Source organism: Pieris napi, chromosome 24 (genome assembly GCF_905475465.1).
Source record: "Pieris napi chromosome 24, ilPieNapi1.2, whole genome shotgun sequence".
NCBI lineage: Eukaryota > Metazoa > Arthropoda > Insecta > Lepidoptera > Pieridae > Pieris > Pieris napi.
In genome coordinates, this window is record NC_062257.1 from 1,952,664 (window position 1) to 1,970,787 (window position 18,124).

The window sequence follows — 18,124 nt, forward strand, 5'->3', positions numbered from 1 at the left end:
CTAAGCGAAAATTAGCGCGAACTATGACAACCGTACTTTAAAATAAAAAAAGAGTTTATTCATCATAGAGCATTGTTGGCCTAATGGATTCAGCGTGCGACTCTCATCCCTGCGGTCGTAGCTTCAATCCCCGGCTGTGCACAAATGGACTTTATATGTGCGCATTTAACATTCGCTTCGATGAAGGAAAACATTGTGAGGAAACCTTGCCTTAGATCCAAAAAGTCGGCGTGTGTCAGGCACAGGCTGTTCACCTACTTGACTATTAGATTGACAAATGATCATGAAACAGATACAGAAATCTGAGGCCCAGACCTAAAAAGGTTGTAGCGCCATTGATGTTTTTATTGTATTCATTATAAACAATTCATTGTGTAAGATTTGGGAACCATTTTAAGCAAAAAATACCTGTGCCAGAGTTCCCAGCCCTGTCATTCTGTAACTCACAAACAATAAACTACAAGCTCCCACCTTTTCAGAATGCCAAATCATAAAATGACTGCTTCACGACTGATTTGAGAGCGACCGCCGATGCGAAAACCGCTGTGTGAGTTCGTGAAGTGAGTTACAGAATCGCAGGGCAGCTCTTGTATTACCAGCTCGTCGTAAAAAAAATCGTCCTTTTTTTTTGTTGTAACACGCGTGAGTGCATGAGTTTGTGGGTGTGAGTGAATGAGTGAGTATACACACGTGTTAGGTCTCAGAAGCATCTACAACTACGTAAGGTGTTCATAAGCCAATCCTTTATCCGTTTAGATTGTGTACAGTGAGCGGCCTATTTAATTTACTACAAGTAGTTGCCCTCCATATTGCGTATTAAGCAATGGCGTGGTAATTCTCTACTCTGTTTTGTTTATATAAATCCCAAAAGAAAAAGTGTAATGGCGACCTTTGAATCGCAATACCTACAAATACTGCTTTACCGACATTTAACACGGGTTTGAATATGCCTTTTAAGGTTCGGAAACCATGACATTCAGGAAAGGACGCCATATTTACATTTGCTGCACTTCCTTTAAGGTATAAAATCCGGCTATACCGCACTGGTTAATTTAACGCGGCGTTTAATTTCAACATTTATTATAAAAATTGTAACTTAAAAAAGTGTTCAGAGGAGTTGATTGGATTACCTGCAGCTGGGTTTCATCATCGAACGTCGAAACGACGTAAATCCACCCGTATCACCTCGACATCCGTCCCACATCTGAGCGTTATTTAAGGCAGTTTTTGTACCACCACTATGTGGAACCAGCTGTCCACCGATGTATTTCCGAGCCGATCAAGAAAAGATTGTACCAATTCTTATAAGGCCGGCTATGCACTTGCGAGCACTCTGACAATGGGAATGTCTATGGGCCGCGTTATAACTTAACATCAGATGAGCCGCCCGCTCATATATAAAAAGCGGTAGTTTGACAACAGAAATACAGCTTTAACAGTTGAACTTAACTAAGGAACTTCATTCCAGATTTTATTAACGCTTTCGACAGTGTATACCATTGTAAGCGAATATGAGCGGGACAGTAAATAACCTTTATTTATTTAAGAGCAGTGTTGGCCTAGTGGCTTCAGCGTGCGACTCTCACCCCTGAGGTCGTAAGTTCGATCCCCGGCTGTGCACCAATGGACTCTCTTCCTATGTGCGCATTTAACATTTGCTCGAACGATGAAGGAAAACATCGTGAGGAAAACGACATGTCTTAGACCCAAAGTCGATGGCGTGTGTCAGGCACTGGAGGCTGATCACCTATTAGATTTAAAAATGATCATGAAACAGATTCAGAAATTTGAGGCCTAAGAAGGTTGTAGCGCCACTGATTTATTTTTATTTTATTTCCACATCATTATACGAAATGTTCATGTTGCCATGGTTATATTAATCACATGGTTGCGCGCGTGCGGCCAAAATTTGCAGTGCGCCTGCGGTCGAACAGGTTTGGAAGAATTTGGGTGATAACGACATCCTATACTCGTTACAGATAACGGTACATTTTAATTAGAACAAATAATTTTTTAAAGCGAATAAAAAATGTAGGTCATATCTGACTTTTTGTTGTGTATGAAGTCCCGTAAGGTCTTACATGACTTGACATACTTCCTCCTCGTCCTTAGACTGTCCCCCAGGAGGGGCAGAAGGCGTCCAGCGTAGAACTGGCTTGCGTCCCGGCCAGCTCTATTAATTTCACTCCACGTTATTCCAGCTTCCTTCCACTGCAATGATGATTCGTTACCAGCCCTGCAATTCTGTAACTCACTTTTCGAACTCACACAGCGGTTTTCGCATCGGCGGTCGCTCTCAAATCAGTCGTGAAGCAGTCATTTTATGATTTGGCATTCTGATAAACAATAAACTACATGCTCCCACCTTTTCGCAAGGCAGCTCTCTTAATTTCACTCCACGTCATTCCTTCGCCTCTGCAATGATGCTTCATTGCCAGGTCTGTTTTGTCTCATACACGATCGACTACTGTTCCCATATTACGTTGAGGGCCGATCTTGTTCTGGAATATCTTTAAATTTATTTAAGAATCTTCTTTCTAGCAAACATAGAAGCTTCAAATTTTGAATACAATTACAGTCTTGCTAATAAAGATTTATGCTCATCGTATAAGACCGTTATAAGCATGCTCTAAGAAGCATCTAAATTGAATAAACGTATTTTGATTTTGATAAGAAAATTGTTACTAATAATTGATGAATCGGCTAGTGTGATGTATACGGCTGTTTTAACAAGTGTTTGTGTAGTGTTTAGTGTATCAATCTGTATGGCCATTAAGATGTTAGGTTAGCTAATTACGTAGTAACTTAAGGCAGAAGGTTCCTCAAGTAGGTACTGATTCAATCGACTTGGTGTTACATGGATCTCACAACTTTTTACGGTAGAAGAACTGAGTTGTTCGGTGGCGATGGTTCAAATAAATGAAACTCTTTGTGAAGTGTCAACTGTCTTTAATCGTTTAAAACAAGGGCCTATAACATAAAATTAGGGGTAAGGTTGCGACGCTCCGTCACAAAAAACCGACACCCTGAAGTTAGTATAGTCAACATTAAATAAATGTCCATTTCTTTAATTATGTAGAAATATTTTTTGTGATATTTAAATAAACTTTATTTACCTAGATAGTGCGTTATAATAAAACTTACAATATATTAAATACCTTTTTTCTATTGTTAGTGTCGTGTCTACAAACTTAGAATAACATTTTAAAATGTTATCTTGTTACGCCAAAGAAGTATAACTTCTAACGCGTGTAGGTACACACACATTTTTTTATTTCTTCTTATAACTACTACATCTGTTACCTATAAGGAATATAAGTCATGTCGAGTGAAGCTATCGGAATCGGTCATTATTGGAATCGAATAATGAATAAATAATGAATGTATGAAAAACTAAAGTACTCATTTATTATTACTAAAACTGACGTTTTACAATTTATTACCTATAGGTATTTATACCTAACGTTCGGTTACATAACTCAAGACTTTATTTACGTTATATTTTTATTTATCAATTGTTTCTTCTATTTCTTATGTACAAGATCGAGACAAACAATCTACATTTTAATTCAACTATTGGATATTGTTTTCCTCTATTTGTTAGCAATTATATATTATTGATGCAATTTAAAATATTAAAAGTTTATTGCGCATTTAACACGTGAATTTTATATGTTTTCCTGTAATTCCGATATGTAATAAACGTTTATATATTTGTATATAGCTTATTTAAGGGCCTATCCTATCGCCAAACTCCAAAAATGTACATTGTTTCTTTCCATTTTTCGTCATCGTTTCTTGAAGTAATGCGAATGGAATGGAAAAAATATATGGTGGAGTTGAGTAGTTTATGTATCCATTTTGAAAGATCGATACACGATTTAAATAACTTCGCTCGATAGAAAAAAAAATCCAAACATAGCCAATTTTTAACACTTTGAATTCATTTTATGACGAAAATGTATATAGAACATAATTTTGAAATCTACACGATATATTTAATCGCAAGCCAAGTAATCCATTTCAGAAAAAAAAAGATAAAATTACATTAATTTAATGTTTTACTTAACTAATTGTTATTACGGGCCGACGCGACGCGCCTCTCCACTGCGCACCGCAGTCCACCCCGAGACACTGACACAGCAATTCGTGCTAGGATAGGGCCTTAAGTGTCAAATTAGCTACTTTAAAGCGCTTGGGATGAGCTATTTGGCTTTCACACATTTCCTGTCCATAATTCCCCCAGTCCCTTGTGTGTTCGATTCACATTATACTGTTTTCATAATTATTAATTGCTTCGCTTTGTACTATTAGTTTTCATTCATAATTTTATTTTGTCCAACTAGAAAGGTTAAAAAAGGTTGGCGGACTTAACCGCACTTAACCGGTACTATCTACCAGGCGCCAACTTAAATCTTTACACGTGAACCCCACGGCCCAAGAGTCTACTCCAAAGGGAAGATAAAATAAATAAAGTATTTTATTGTCATCTTAACAAAATAATACCAAATATCTCATCAATGCGTCAATAGGCCTTCCTATTGAATACTAGATTTGAATACTAGATTTGACCCAAACAAGCTAAAACGGTTTTTTACTATTTTACAGAAAACAGATTGATTAAATACATAAAATTATTGTAACATTTGTAAACCTGAAGTCAATTTAGTGACTAAAAAAAATTAAGTTATTCAGGTTGCAAGTCCCGCGAATAATCATTGACGACTCATTGGTCTAGTGTAGTACCCCTGACTGCGAATCCATGGGTCCTGGGTTCGATCCCCGGCTGAGACGAACATCGATGTGATGAGCATTTGGTGTTGTGCTTAGGTCTTGGGTGTTTAAATATGTATTTATATGTCTATCTATCTATAATATGTATGTATATCCGTTGCCTAGTACCCATAACACAAGCTTCACCAGCTTAGCATGGGACTAGGTCAATTGGTGTGAATTGTCTTTAAAAAAAAAATCTTTTTAAACTCATAAATACTATTGTGAAAAATATCAACATGAGAACACACAGAATTATTAGGTTAGGGAAAAAGTCTTTTCGCATATGTATGAACTTGTAATAAAATCTCTTTGGCTAAACTATGTGTATTTGCCTGTTTTTGTTTTTGTTATCATTGAAAGTTGAGAAGATAATTCCAAATTCAAATTAGGATAATGTGTGATTTTTATTTATTTTTCGTACCGTCAAGATAAGTGAATCTAATGAAGAAATTCGATACATTTAAAAATTTTACTACACAAAAGGTAAAAATGCTACGCAAGCCGCGAAAAAATTTGCGATGTTTATGGACCTAGTGCAGTGTCTGTGAGAGTAGCACAAATTTGGTTTAAGCTTTTTCAAGTTTTTTTCTAATTTTTTTTAAATTTTTTTTTTGACCATCGATTCTGAACTCTACTGCGAAACCCTGATGAGATTAAAGCAAGGAGTTGAGAGAAAGCGGCCGGAATTAATCAACAGAAGGGGAGTACTACTGTGAACTCACTCTACGAACATATAAAGACGTCGATAGTGGAAACAACATTTATTTTTATTTTATTATAGAAATACATACATTATCCTTACAGACTATGCCAATACGATAATGTCGTGAAACATTAAATATAATAAAGTAGGTACATATATAATATTAAACACATAATATACACAACATCGCTACTGTGAATTCACTCTGCGAACATATAAATATGTCGATAGTGTCGGAGACAGCATTCAGTAGGCGCAACGTCTTTGATAACGGGGATCTGTGCAACAGACTGGTTCTTGCCCTTGGTATCGCAAATAAAGGCCGATTTACATTATCTTAGTGTTTAGGAGAGTGCTGTAGGATAGTACTTTAGTTGAAACATGTAAACGCTACTTGCTTTAGTAAACGCTACGCTAAAGAACTTGTCTTTCAAGTTGTACTAAAGCACTCTCCTAAACACTAAGATAATGTAAATCGGCCTTAACCTAGGCCTTCGCCGTCGCACATATCCCATAGGTACGAAAAGACCCAGTTCTTGGAGTACACTTGGGTTGCACACTACACCCCTCAAGACTAGAAGAGTAAGTGTGGAGTTTCTTGCCCATTCTTCTCCACACGAAACTACCTTTTGGAAGGGGCAACTAGAATCTTGTGCCATTTTAGATGGTCTAATTGAAATAAATGATTTGACTTTGACTTTGACTTTCAGTACGTAGTAGGCCAACTGTAAGTCCCGTCTGGTTTCCAATTTATTAACATATTTTAGTAGCAACGTCTTTGTTACCGGGGTTCAGTGCAACAGAAGCCTTGGTATCGCAAACAAACTGGCTAAAATTACATTAAATTATTTAAATGTTAGAAACTAAAAGTACTCCAATTGATAATCCAATGAAGGTCAAACAGCAATTAATTAAAAATTTTCGTCGCAATTATAAAGTACAACTACTTACTCAACAAAAATCCCACGGAATTTAGTTTTTAATCCGCCCAAAAATATTTATTTATCTATTTCTTATTAGTTGTAGTAACAATTATTATTCTTTTTTTTAATTTTTTTATTTACTTATTTTACTCACAAATCTTCCAAGACTTCTTTACTTTAGAAATATTTGGTGCATTGCAGAGATTTGGTTTGACGTTGCTGTCAAAAATATCTTATTGACGTAAACAAACGTGAATAAAGCCGTGTTATATACGACGCCGCTGTGCGAGTTCGAAAAGTGAGTTACAGAATCGCAAGGCTGTCATGCATCCGAACATCTACTATGCGGATATATATTAACCTTACAAGCAAAAATAACGATGTTTTCTTTTCCCTACAACGTTTGATATGAATCCCATGAAAATTAGGGGTTGTATGTATTTTTTAATTCTGTAACATAAAAAAAATAGAAAATAAAATTTTATCTATAAATAAAAAAATAAAAATTAGGGGTGGACTACCCTTAACATCTGGCGGGCTGATTTGTGAATCTAAACCATTCCCAGATCCCCTTGAACACACACAAAAAATTTCATCAAAATCGGTCCAGTCGTTTAGGAGGAGTTCAGTCACATACACACGCACACAAGAAATATATATATATTAAGATGTCACGATTTATCGATTTTACATATTTTAATACATAGAATGCGCGTGTTCCATTTATCTAGAATCAAAGCGTTATTTGTTATTCTAAATAGATTACTTAGAAGCGTGGGCCAGTTATCGTACTATGTTACTGATTTATCTGGTTTTCCTCAATGGAATTGTCTTTGATTTAGTGTATAGCTATGGAGTGTTGTATCTGATTAAACACGAGGAAAGTGAATAAAAGTAATTTAAATATTAATTTCTTTTCATTACCTAACATTATATTATTATACAAAATTGCAGTAGTAAGCGTGTGACTGTTTTTTCTACGATGAAAGGTTTGATCCAAAACCAATAGAGTTACTGTCTATGTGCATTTAACACTCCCTCGTACAACGTGAAGAAACCGGCATGTCTAAATTGATGGCATGTGTCAGAAGTCTACTTGTCTATGAAATAAAAATAAACAAAGATTATGCAATCTGAAGCCAATTTGTAGTAGATTATTATTATACAAGATTAGCATACCTTATTGGACAAGCGACTCAGTCATTTTTAGTTTGTATGTGTAAATCTGTTGATTTACACTGTAATGTAATGTATGTAATAAAATTTAAATCGAATTGAAATCACTTTTTTTCTAATTCGCGCCATTTTTTCGTTACGTTAGTAATCTGTGAAATTTAAACATACTCTAAAACAATTTTTTCTAATCCGTGTACGATGAATAATTTAAAAAATGCCCGCCGTTTTTTCGTTATATTAGTAGTCTGGGGAATTTAAATAAAATCTTTGGCGATTTTTTTGTCCTGTCAGACTTATCGATTATGATTAATGACATTGTAATTGACTGTGAGATAGAAAGCTAATGAAAACCATTCCAGCATGACAAACTGATAACACCGCCATTTTGTAATAAGAATTTATGTTAATTTTGTAGTTAACTAACCTATATAGTAATAATAACTATATACAGATATATTTCTTTGACGCATAACAAGAGTCTTCATTTAGTGATAAAATTATTACGTCAACAAAAACAATTGTAAAGAAGAAATAGGTATATTAAATTACATAATTGATTTAATATTTGTATTTCTTAATCGAGACATTTTTATTTAACAAATATACAGTATATTATTTTCTTAACCTACATAGTAAGTAATTATAACAATAATAATAATTAATAAATAGAAAATTAAAACAAACTTAAAAAGTTCCCTGTGGCAGTGTACCTTTAACGCTCGCAGCATTTCCCGGTGTATTGCAATACGTCTTATTCGTTGAGCGAGGAAAGCACCAGCTCTGGGGTCACCGGTACTATCTACCAGACGCCAAAATCTATAATTAGCTGTGCACTTGAACCCCACGGCCCAACAGTCCCTACTCCAAAGAGAACATAATAAGAGTTGAAGGAAACACTTATATTTGAGCCGTCTGCTCTGCGGCCGAGCCAGCTCTTGCTATTCATCCCATCTGCTTAGGGAGATCAGACGGGACTAACGTCCATGCAACTAGCATCCTACTACAGCCCGCCCCATCCTCCAAGGGATCAATGACATCCCAACATCTTTTTAATGATCTGATTTTACTTAGAATCTGTTTAAGTATTTGCTCACTCCGGCTTTCTTAGTTTCAAGCGTGATGTCTAAATCGTCGAAGTCTCCCCGAGAGCGTAGCAAAGCCACTCTCTTTAAAGGCCGATTTACATTATCTTAGTGTTTAGGAGAGTGCTTTAGGATAGTACTTTAGTTGAAACATGTAAACGCTACGCTAAAGAACTTGCCTTTCAAGTTGTACTAAAGCACTCTCCTAAACACTAAGATAATGTAAATCGGCCTTAACATACTCCTCCTCCTATATTATTACAAGCATCCCCATGTCCTAGGAAAGGTACATTTTCACTGATTTATATCCATATTCTTTCAAGTCACCATCTCGTCTTGTCTTGTCAAATTTGATACAAAAAATGGTTTGAAAAACCAAACTTAATTCTTGAAGAATTAAGTTTGTTTTTATTTAAGATTTATAGTAGCAGGAATGGAAGCCGGGATTAAATTCGGTTAAACCAGATGTTACAAAGGTGGATCTTGAGTTTCTAGTTAAAATTTAGGTTGTGAGTTAAATTTTTATATGTATTTTTTAAAGAAATATTAACTATCAAAATCACATATTTAACAAACTAAACACCGTTTATTAAAGTCGATATAGGTATATCTATTTGTAAATTATTTTCCGTGCAAACTAATTAAATGTATATTTTTATTACAGGAAATGGTTTGAAGAAATCGCCTTAGCCAACAAGCAAGGACGGAAGCCATCCCTCCTCCGCGCTATGACCAAGACATTCTGGCTGAGCTATGCACCTTCCGGCGTCATGTTCCTGATACAGGCGCTCATCCTCAAGTAATAAACATACATTGTCATTATCGCTAATAACTGTTTACAACTTCCTCAACATTTGTCACAAATAATTTCAAGGAAACGGTTTTTTCTATTATTTCTTTCTTTATGAAACCATGCAGGTTTTATATAATTGAAAATTTACTGGCCATTCGAAGTGATGCATGTATTTAACTTTCGAATACATTTAAAAAATCTATAATAGGACATGTTTAATAACTTTTTAAATGTAAAATTCTTATATAAATGTCACTGGCCAGTTATACGATTAGATTTTAATTTTCGAACACAATTGAAATAAAAAACAAAATCTGTAATTGCTTTAAAAGAGTTTCTATAATATTTCACAGTATTAACTTATCAAATGTTAATAATATCCAGAGAATTGTTGGGCTAGTGGCTTCAGCGTGCGACTCTCATCCCTAGGTTCGATCCCCGGCTGTGCACTAATGGACTTTCTGTCTCTGTGCGCATTTAACTTTCACTTAAACGTTGAAGGAAAACATCGCGAGGAAACCGGCTCGCCTTAGACCCAACACGACGGCGTGTGTCAGACACAGGAGGCTGATCACCTACTTGCCTATTTGATTGACATGAAACAGATACAGACCCAGACCTGAAAAAAGATTGTAGCGCCACTGATTTATTTATTAATAATATCCAAAGTATTAGCCCACACAAAGGCCGAGAATTTCCGCGAAACCATCGGTTTAGAAGACAATTGTAATGAAAGTTAACTAAGTAGGTTTATAGCAAAACCACAAACATTAACAAACTGGCCACATTTAAAAAGTCAAAATTCATCTTTCGAACACTTTACAAATTGTTTTTTATTCAATTGTAAGTATTACGCCTATATGCGGTTCAACTTTTCCTTGTTCATTACCGTTATCACATAAATTATTTTAAATATAAGGAAATGAATTTCTTTTACAATATTTTGCTTATATTTCTGAGTCATTTAAGGTTGATGATCTTATAATTGAGGCAAGAATGTAATTAGTGATCATTATAGCATTTATATGGTCGCTTAGGGGTTTTAAAGAGGCTCTTAAGGGGGCTTCTTTTAGCACTACTAAGGAAATATCGAGGGCGTGTCCAACCAAATGTTGGAACTTTTTTTTTAATCGCACCAGTAGGTATTCTTTGCTTACAATTCTGGATCTAATAATGATATGAACATTCAGAAGCTCTGATATCCAAAAGTAGACTTATGTCATCTTCAATTTCATCTTTATAAAAAAATATAATTTAATATTACCTTGATTAATAAAATGTACCCTTATTTATTTATTTATTTATTTATTTATTAACACTTCGTTGCATATACATTAATATAGTACAATTGACATAATTAAATAAAAAGGAGAGCAACTGGCGGCCTTATCGCTTTCGAGCGATCTCTTCCAGGCAACCACTGTGAGAAAAAAAAAAAGTATTAAATTACATAAGAAAGGCAAGAAGTGCAAAAATACATGTATTATATTTAGTTTTTTAGAAAAAGAAACTTATCAGGAACAAAAAACAAACTAAACTAATAAAGAATACATGAAAAAAAGAAAATAATAATAATAGAAAATGCACATGAATCATTTTTAATTTCCTAAATTAAAATCAGTCTCACGACAGTTGGTAGGTACCTATTATTAAAGTTAGGGATACGATGTGGACAGGTAATGTTTGTAAAGAAGAGATTTAAAGGAAGATAGAGAAGGAGCTAAGCGAATAGGGACTGGAAGTGCGTTCCATAGCTTAACTGCAGAGACCTTAAAGGATTCGCCAAGAAAGGAGGAGTTATGACACACACCTTTTTATTGAATTTTTGTTTTTTAAAGGAATTTAGAACAATGCTAATGCGGGTTAAGGGTGCTTGCATATCACTTACACATTTTCATGACTACCCTCAGAAATTTTTAAACATTTTTTTTTGTATTTGTCACGTATTACACAAATTATCTTGCTGGCCGTAAATGGTGGATTCCCAAACAAAATATCTTAACGTAATTTAGAAATTATAAAATTAAGAAACATTGTTATTTCATACACTTTAGCATATTTTTGTTCTATTTTTAAAAGTACTCCTTTAAAACTTGCGGGTAGTTTTACAAATTTTCTTGACTACCCTCAAAAAAATATAGAAAATATATAACTGGTTCATTTAATCTTTCAGACCATTTCAACCCGTGGCGTTGAGTATGTTGTTGGCATACTGGGAACCAGGATCATCTATGACATATGAACAGGCGATTTACTGCGCGTCAGCTGTCATCATTATGTCATTATTAATTGCATTTCTGAACCATCACGGCACCTACTCTACTCAACAATTCGGAATGAAAGTGCGCATAGCGGCTTGCTCACTCATTTACAGAAAGGTAAAATAATAATCATTTAAATATTGACCTCCATATTGTATGTATTAGTAATCTAACAAAAATATTATAGAAAACCTTTAGACAATATACAACGCCAAAACAGATTACATTGATAAACAATATACATGAAACATGTACATTCATAGGCAAGAGAAAAAAAAGGAAACTGAAATTAAACATTAACAAACGACAATCAATACTTAATATTTTAAAGAAAAAACTAAATTGTTACTGCTAAACAAAGAAAGTTTTGAAATTTCTCCCGCCTCTTTAAATATTTCCTCACAAAATCTTTGGTGAGGTGGAAAATATCAACATCTTCATAATTAGTGTCATAGTTAGATAAAACCCGGCAAATTGGAGAAAATGCAGGTAATTCGTGTTTGTATGAGGCACATGAAAACATTGCATCTTGTTGCATACGGGGGAGGGATAAGACAAATTAACGACAGCAAATAGGGGCTCAAATCGACAGCAAATCTATCCGCCCATTAAGAATATATTTCAAAAGTAATAAGTCTAGCTGACTCCGGCGAAATTCTAATAAGTCCAAATTAAAATATATGCAAGAATGTTCATAACTATTTGAATCACTTATACCCATTGACACTCACATTGCAAGAAGGCTTGCAAGTGCGTTGCCGGGCTTTTAGGAATTGGTTTATTGAAAGATTCTAAGTAAAATTGGTTCGGAAATACATCGGTGGGCAGCTGGTTCCACATAGTGTTGGTACGCGGCAAGAGATGCCTTAAAAACCGCTCTGTTGTGGAAAGACGGACGTCAGACGGGAGGAATCTCGTATTCTGCCTTGACTAAGAAACTCAGCTGAAGGTATTAATCCGATGAACTCCTTTTTCAGGTGATGCGAATGAGCTCTGGTGCCTTAGCCCAAACGACAGCCGGTCAAGTGGTGAATCTCTTATCGAACGACGTGAACCGCTTCGACTATGCCTTCATATACACACACTTCATCTGGCTTCTACCACTGCAAGTTGTTCTCGTCTGTTACCTTATTTATCTGAAGATCGGATATGCTGCAATTGTTGGTGTCATTGGGATTGTATTGCAGACAATTCCTGTTCAATGTATGTATAAAAGTCTATTTCTATATTTCCCGAAGGGGTAGACAGAGACCACAGATCTCCAGTTATACCTACCTCTCTTGCTTCAAAGTCAAAATCATTTATCCATATAGGTACCACAATGTACACTTATGAACGAATCTAATTTTACATTTACTGCCAGTTCTCAATTCAAGGGTGAACGGAAGAGAAGAACTGGCAATAAACTCACCGCCACTCTTTTTAATCGCCAAGTTTTTTCTTTTAACAACGTTTGTAAGGAGCTGCAACCATTACACCATGTTCCACATGACATCTTAAGTAATTAATAATAATAACTTGCAACTAAATGCTTGTCACTACGTCCTCTTGATTTTATTCAAATTATCGTTTAGTATGAATATACTTAAGAACGTCAGTAAAAAATGCTTCACATTTACTGCCAGTTCTCAAATCAAGAGCATCGAGAAGAAGTAAGAACTCAACTCTCTCACTCTTTTCGATAGCCAAGGTTTTTGACAAAATGAATGTAAGCAGCTATTACATCCAGCTCCTCATAATATATTAAAGCAGTGAATATTGTAATTAAATAAAATTTATTAAGACCAAGCTAGTTTTTTGGTTTAAATCTAATATATAAAATTGTCGTGTCGCGGTGTTTGTGGTTAAACTCCTCCGAAACGGCTTGACCGATTCTCATGAACTTTTGTGAGCGTATTGGGTATAACTGAGAATCGGACAACATCTATTTTTCATCCCCCTTAATGTTAAGGGTAGTCCCTAAATATTTTTTTTAATTTTAGATAAAAATTTTATTCTTTATTTTTTTATGATAAAGCATTAAAAAATACATACAACCCCTAATTTTCACTCCTCTACGATCAACCCCTATTTTAGTTTATAAATGATATACATGGCAAAACGACGTTTGACGGATCAGCTAGTATTATAATATAACATTAAGGGTACTGAAACATCAAAACACTATTATAATTGGTAAATACTCTTATTTATATATGTGACTATAATCATCATGTACCTCGAAAAACCTACAGAGGTGGGGTAATTTTTATGTCACCATTGCAAAAGATTTTTAAAATGAAATTTATCATAATTTTTAAGAGTTGTAAAAATTCAAGACACAAAACCAGTCGATCTGTTTATTCCAAAAATTATTATTACAAAGTCAAAGGTATACGTTGATGTGCAACATACAAACACGTTATACTTTTGGTACTTCGAGCCGGACTCAAGATGCAAAGACGTGTTTAGGTGCTATTTATGAAATCATTACCAGTTATTTAATATTAGGATTTAAACTTTAATATACCTAATTATGCCTACAGATATATATTTTTTAATTTCCAGCTTACATGAGTAAATTAGCCGCTCGTTTGAGAATGAAAACTGCATGCAAAACTGACGAGCGTGTACGAATCATGGACGAAATCATCAACGGAATGCAGGTATATTAAATAGTGCCTACTTTAATAACAAGTATTAAACAGATACTAAAGCCTTTGAAATTACGCTTATGAGCTAAATACGCAATAGACAATTCACTGATTTCAACTGCCCTTACATTATAGAAGCCATAGAGAAATAATGAACTTTAATTTACATTTATCTATTAAGCAACCTCGAAGACTCCATTTTACTACTGTTTCTAAGATCCTTATGGCAAGTATTTCTACCGTTAAAAAGCTATCATTTCACCTGAAAACGAACCTAGGACATACAAATTAGCCTATTATGTTCACGAAACAGATACAGATATTAGACAGATCAAAGATTGTAGAGTCAAGTAAAGAAACATTTATGAATGCACCACCACTGTGGAACAAGCTGCCAGTACAGGTATTTCCATTTAATACGATTTAGGGGCCTTCAAGGAAAGAGCGATTCTCTGAAAGGCCGGCAACACACTCGCTTGCAGGTGCTCCTGCTCGTTTGCCTCTTGTCCCATAAAAAACTTATGAATGTTTTAGGTCATCAAAATGTATGCGTGGGAGAAACCGTTCGAGCAAGTCGTAGCTTTGGCCCGGAAGAACGAGATCAATAGCGTCACATCTGCATCATACCTTCGCGGGGTCTACCTCAGCTTTATGGTCTTCACCGAAAGACTAACCCTCTACATTACCCTCCTGTCCTACTCCCTATTCGGTTTCCAAGTCACCGCTGACATCGTAAGTATCTGAGTCATCGCTTGATAAACCTTCATGGGTAAAGAGAATATTGCAATAATCTGATTTACAGGTATTTCCTCTGGCACAATTCTACAATACACTACAAGGCACTCTATCGATAATTATGTCAAACGCTGTATCGTTCTTGGCAGAGGCGCTGATTTCAGTCCAGCGCCTTGAGGCGTTCATGCTTCTGGGTATGTGAGACCTGGAGATCTCGAATTATATTGGGGTCATGCGCATGAAACGCTAGCTTTATTCTGAAGAGTCCAAATTATTACGGAGGCTCTCGTTCTTAACTTTCTTCCTATAGCTTGCACGTAGACTCGCCTTGCATGAGCGGCAAAAGAAAACTTACGCTTATTTCAGCTTTTCATACCGTTTACCAATTATTTTAAACCAGCCTCTTATCATTAATCGTTTATTTTACTGCGAAAACCGCCTGGACCGCCAGGGAGCTGAAGTATGGTTCTCAAAAGAAGCAGGCATATTCTGTCACACGGTTGTTTAATAAAGTATACTTCAAAGTAGGTATATAATGACCTTGTGGCTTTCACAGGCTTTCCCGTTGGCTCAAATGTTCAACATCCTTCAAAGTTCAGTAGCTATCATGTTGCCTCAAAGCTTATCAATGTTACTGGAGTCTTATACCTCCATTCAGCGAATAGAAGATCTTTTATTATTGGGTACGATTTTGACATTCTAAATTGTTCTGGTTTTGAAACTTGTGAAACGTCCACAGATGTACAGCTGTCGTGTTACTAATGTCACTGTGATTAACATAGATAATAATGGGTATTTTGTATCTGTAATTCTAATTTATGTATAAAGGTGTTGGAATCCAATTATACTTAACTTTATCTTTTTTCTGTAAATCTTATTAACCCTTTTAGAATAATTAAACTTATTATTAAGCAGCTTTGCATGTTATAACCTACTAAACCTAACATAATATATTTATATGACAATGACTCTAGGGACCGACTTAATTACTCATGGCCACGCAAAACACTGTCAACATTTTTCAACGATTGACATGTTCTAATTAACATTCACTTAACAATTGACAACATCTTATATTCAAATGGTAGGTCATTCAAAACTAAGAACTTCACAGTAATAAATTTAAATAAAGCTTAATAAAAATGCGTTAACCTACAAATTTGTTCGTTGCACAATTATCTAATAGATTTCTATTTATTTAATATTTATGAGGATGAACAGTAAATTCTATCCCTAACTATTGTACTAAACAATCTGAAATTATCGGGATTCATGTGCACTTTTTCTTTTTTGTTATTGTCCCTTTCACTGTTAATATGTTTTAAATGTGTTCCATTAGTTTTGTCTAAATAACTATAATATATCTTATGTATTTTTTTTTGCGCTCACCTTATTTGTTTTTTAATATCACAGTGTTTTCCTGGAAGAGATCGCTAAAAACGATAAGGTTGCCAGATACGCTCTTCTTATTTAATTATGTTAATGGTGGATGGGCCTATGTGTCGACGATTCACTCTTTTGTATCGATACAAAATAGTGATAATTCAATTTTGTTCATAAAAGTCTGCAATCATTTTATCAATGTTTCGTTATGACGTCACGTTAAACTATCGTCCGTAAACCGACTTTACAGACAACCCGTACCTCTTTTCTATTTCTATGCAAATTATGACGCAGGCTTAACACATAACACACTAATAACAGATAACACAATAGCTATGAAAAAAAACACTAAAATCATTTATACAATAACAGATGAAAGAGAAGATTTACGTAGCGTTGCGGGTGTGGATATCGCGAAACTAGTCCAAAAGGTGGAAAACAAGAAAATGAAAACGCTGAGTGAACTGGATCTATGCGCGAACACTTTCAAGAAAATTGACGAAGATGGTATTTACAATCCAGGTATGTTGATAATCGCGCTACCTACAAACACCTACATAATTAAATAACACCATGGAGAGTGTTCAGAGGAGTTGTTAGGACCTGCAGCTGCGTTTCATCTTCGGACGTCAAGGCAGAATGATAAATGATAAATGATTTATTTTCTGTAAGTAGGTTTATACAAACACTTAAACGTCAAGGATTTTTTTTAAACTAGATGAGTTCGATGTTTCCTATCTGAGTACTCTGAGAAGAAACGCCGAAACAAACTCAGAGGTCACAGTCTCTTTTAAATTCCAGACATAATCTTTGTCAGATCATGTGAAGACCATGTAGATTGCAGTCTGAAATGGTCAGAACCACACAGATCGAGTGGACCTGTCTAGTCAGTGCACGCATTTGTCAGTAATCGTGCAAAGAATATAAAATACCATCCGTATCACCTTGACGTCAATTGTTCCACAACTGAGCGTTTCTTAAGGCTTTTTTGCCGCGCACCAATATGTGGAACCAGCTGCCGACTGAAGTATTTTAAATTAAAAAGCCCGGCGACGCACTTGCGTTCCTTCTGGCAATGTGAGTGTCTATCAGTCAAACATTAGGAGAGCCCAGATTACATAAAACACGTATTCTCGCTATTTCTCGCATATGGCATATGCTTTTCGTATTTTCATATCCCAAAGTTCCTGGGAGCGAAGAGTTTTAAAATGTTGGCTTTCTTTGTGGGATGAGTTCTCTAAGAGTGGCAACTTGCTCAACTGATAACTTATATATGTAGAGTCAATGATCGAAATCGCTATTAATGTTTTTCTCCTCGTAAATTGCTTTTATGCTAATGCTGTGTTTTTATCAGGTTTTGATTCCAATGAGAGGGGACTGGTGTCTCAATCAAGCTTGGTACCAGCCAATTCGGATATCGGCATACAAATGCAGGACGTCTGCGCAAATTGGATAGAAGGCACTGTAACATTACGAAACATCAACATAAGCATCCCGAAAGGAAAACTCTGCGCCATCATCGGCTCTGTTGGAGCTGGAAAGGTGAGTGACTTAAACGTATCTTCATAATGTAAGTTTTGAAGTACAAGAAGTGCGATAGGAATACCTTACCAAAAAGGGCCAATTGGATGAACTCTAGTTTTTAGCCACAGTCTCCTG

The 18,124-nt window shown here is 35.3% G+C and overlaps 1 protein-coding gene across 2 annotated transcripts in view; it reads left to right on the forward strand.

The window, feature by feature from the left end:
- Window positions 1-18,124, forward strand: part of LOC125061766 (ATP-binding cassette sub-family C member 4) — a 77,259-nt gene that overhangs the window by 35,735 nt on the left and 23,400 nt on the right. Inside the window, exons 2-9 of one of the 2 annotated variants that reach the window (XM_047667362.1) lie at window positions 9,325-9,459; window positions 11,627-11,831; window positions 12,692-12,917; window positions 14,262-14,359; window positions 14,882-15,079; window positions 15,150-15,276; window positions 16,838-16,987; window positions 17,820-18,007. In XM_047667362.1, coding sequence (XP_047523318.1) covers window positions 9,325-9,459; window positions 11,627-11,831; window positions 12,692-12,917; window positions 14,262-14,359; window positions 14,882-15,079; window positions 15,150-15,276; window positions 16,838-16,987; window positions 17,820-18,007 — 1,327 coding nt within the window. Of the gene's footprint in view, window positions 1-9,324; window positions 9,460-11,626; window positions 11,832-12,691; window positions 12,918-14,261; window positions 14,360-14,881; window positions 15,080-15,149; window positions 15,277-15,638; window positions 15,766-16,837; window positions 16,988-17,819; window positions 18,008-18,124 lie in introns of both variants that reach the window. The other variant, XM_047667363.1, reaches the window with a different exon arrangement.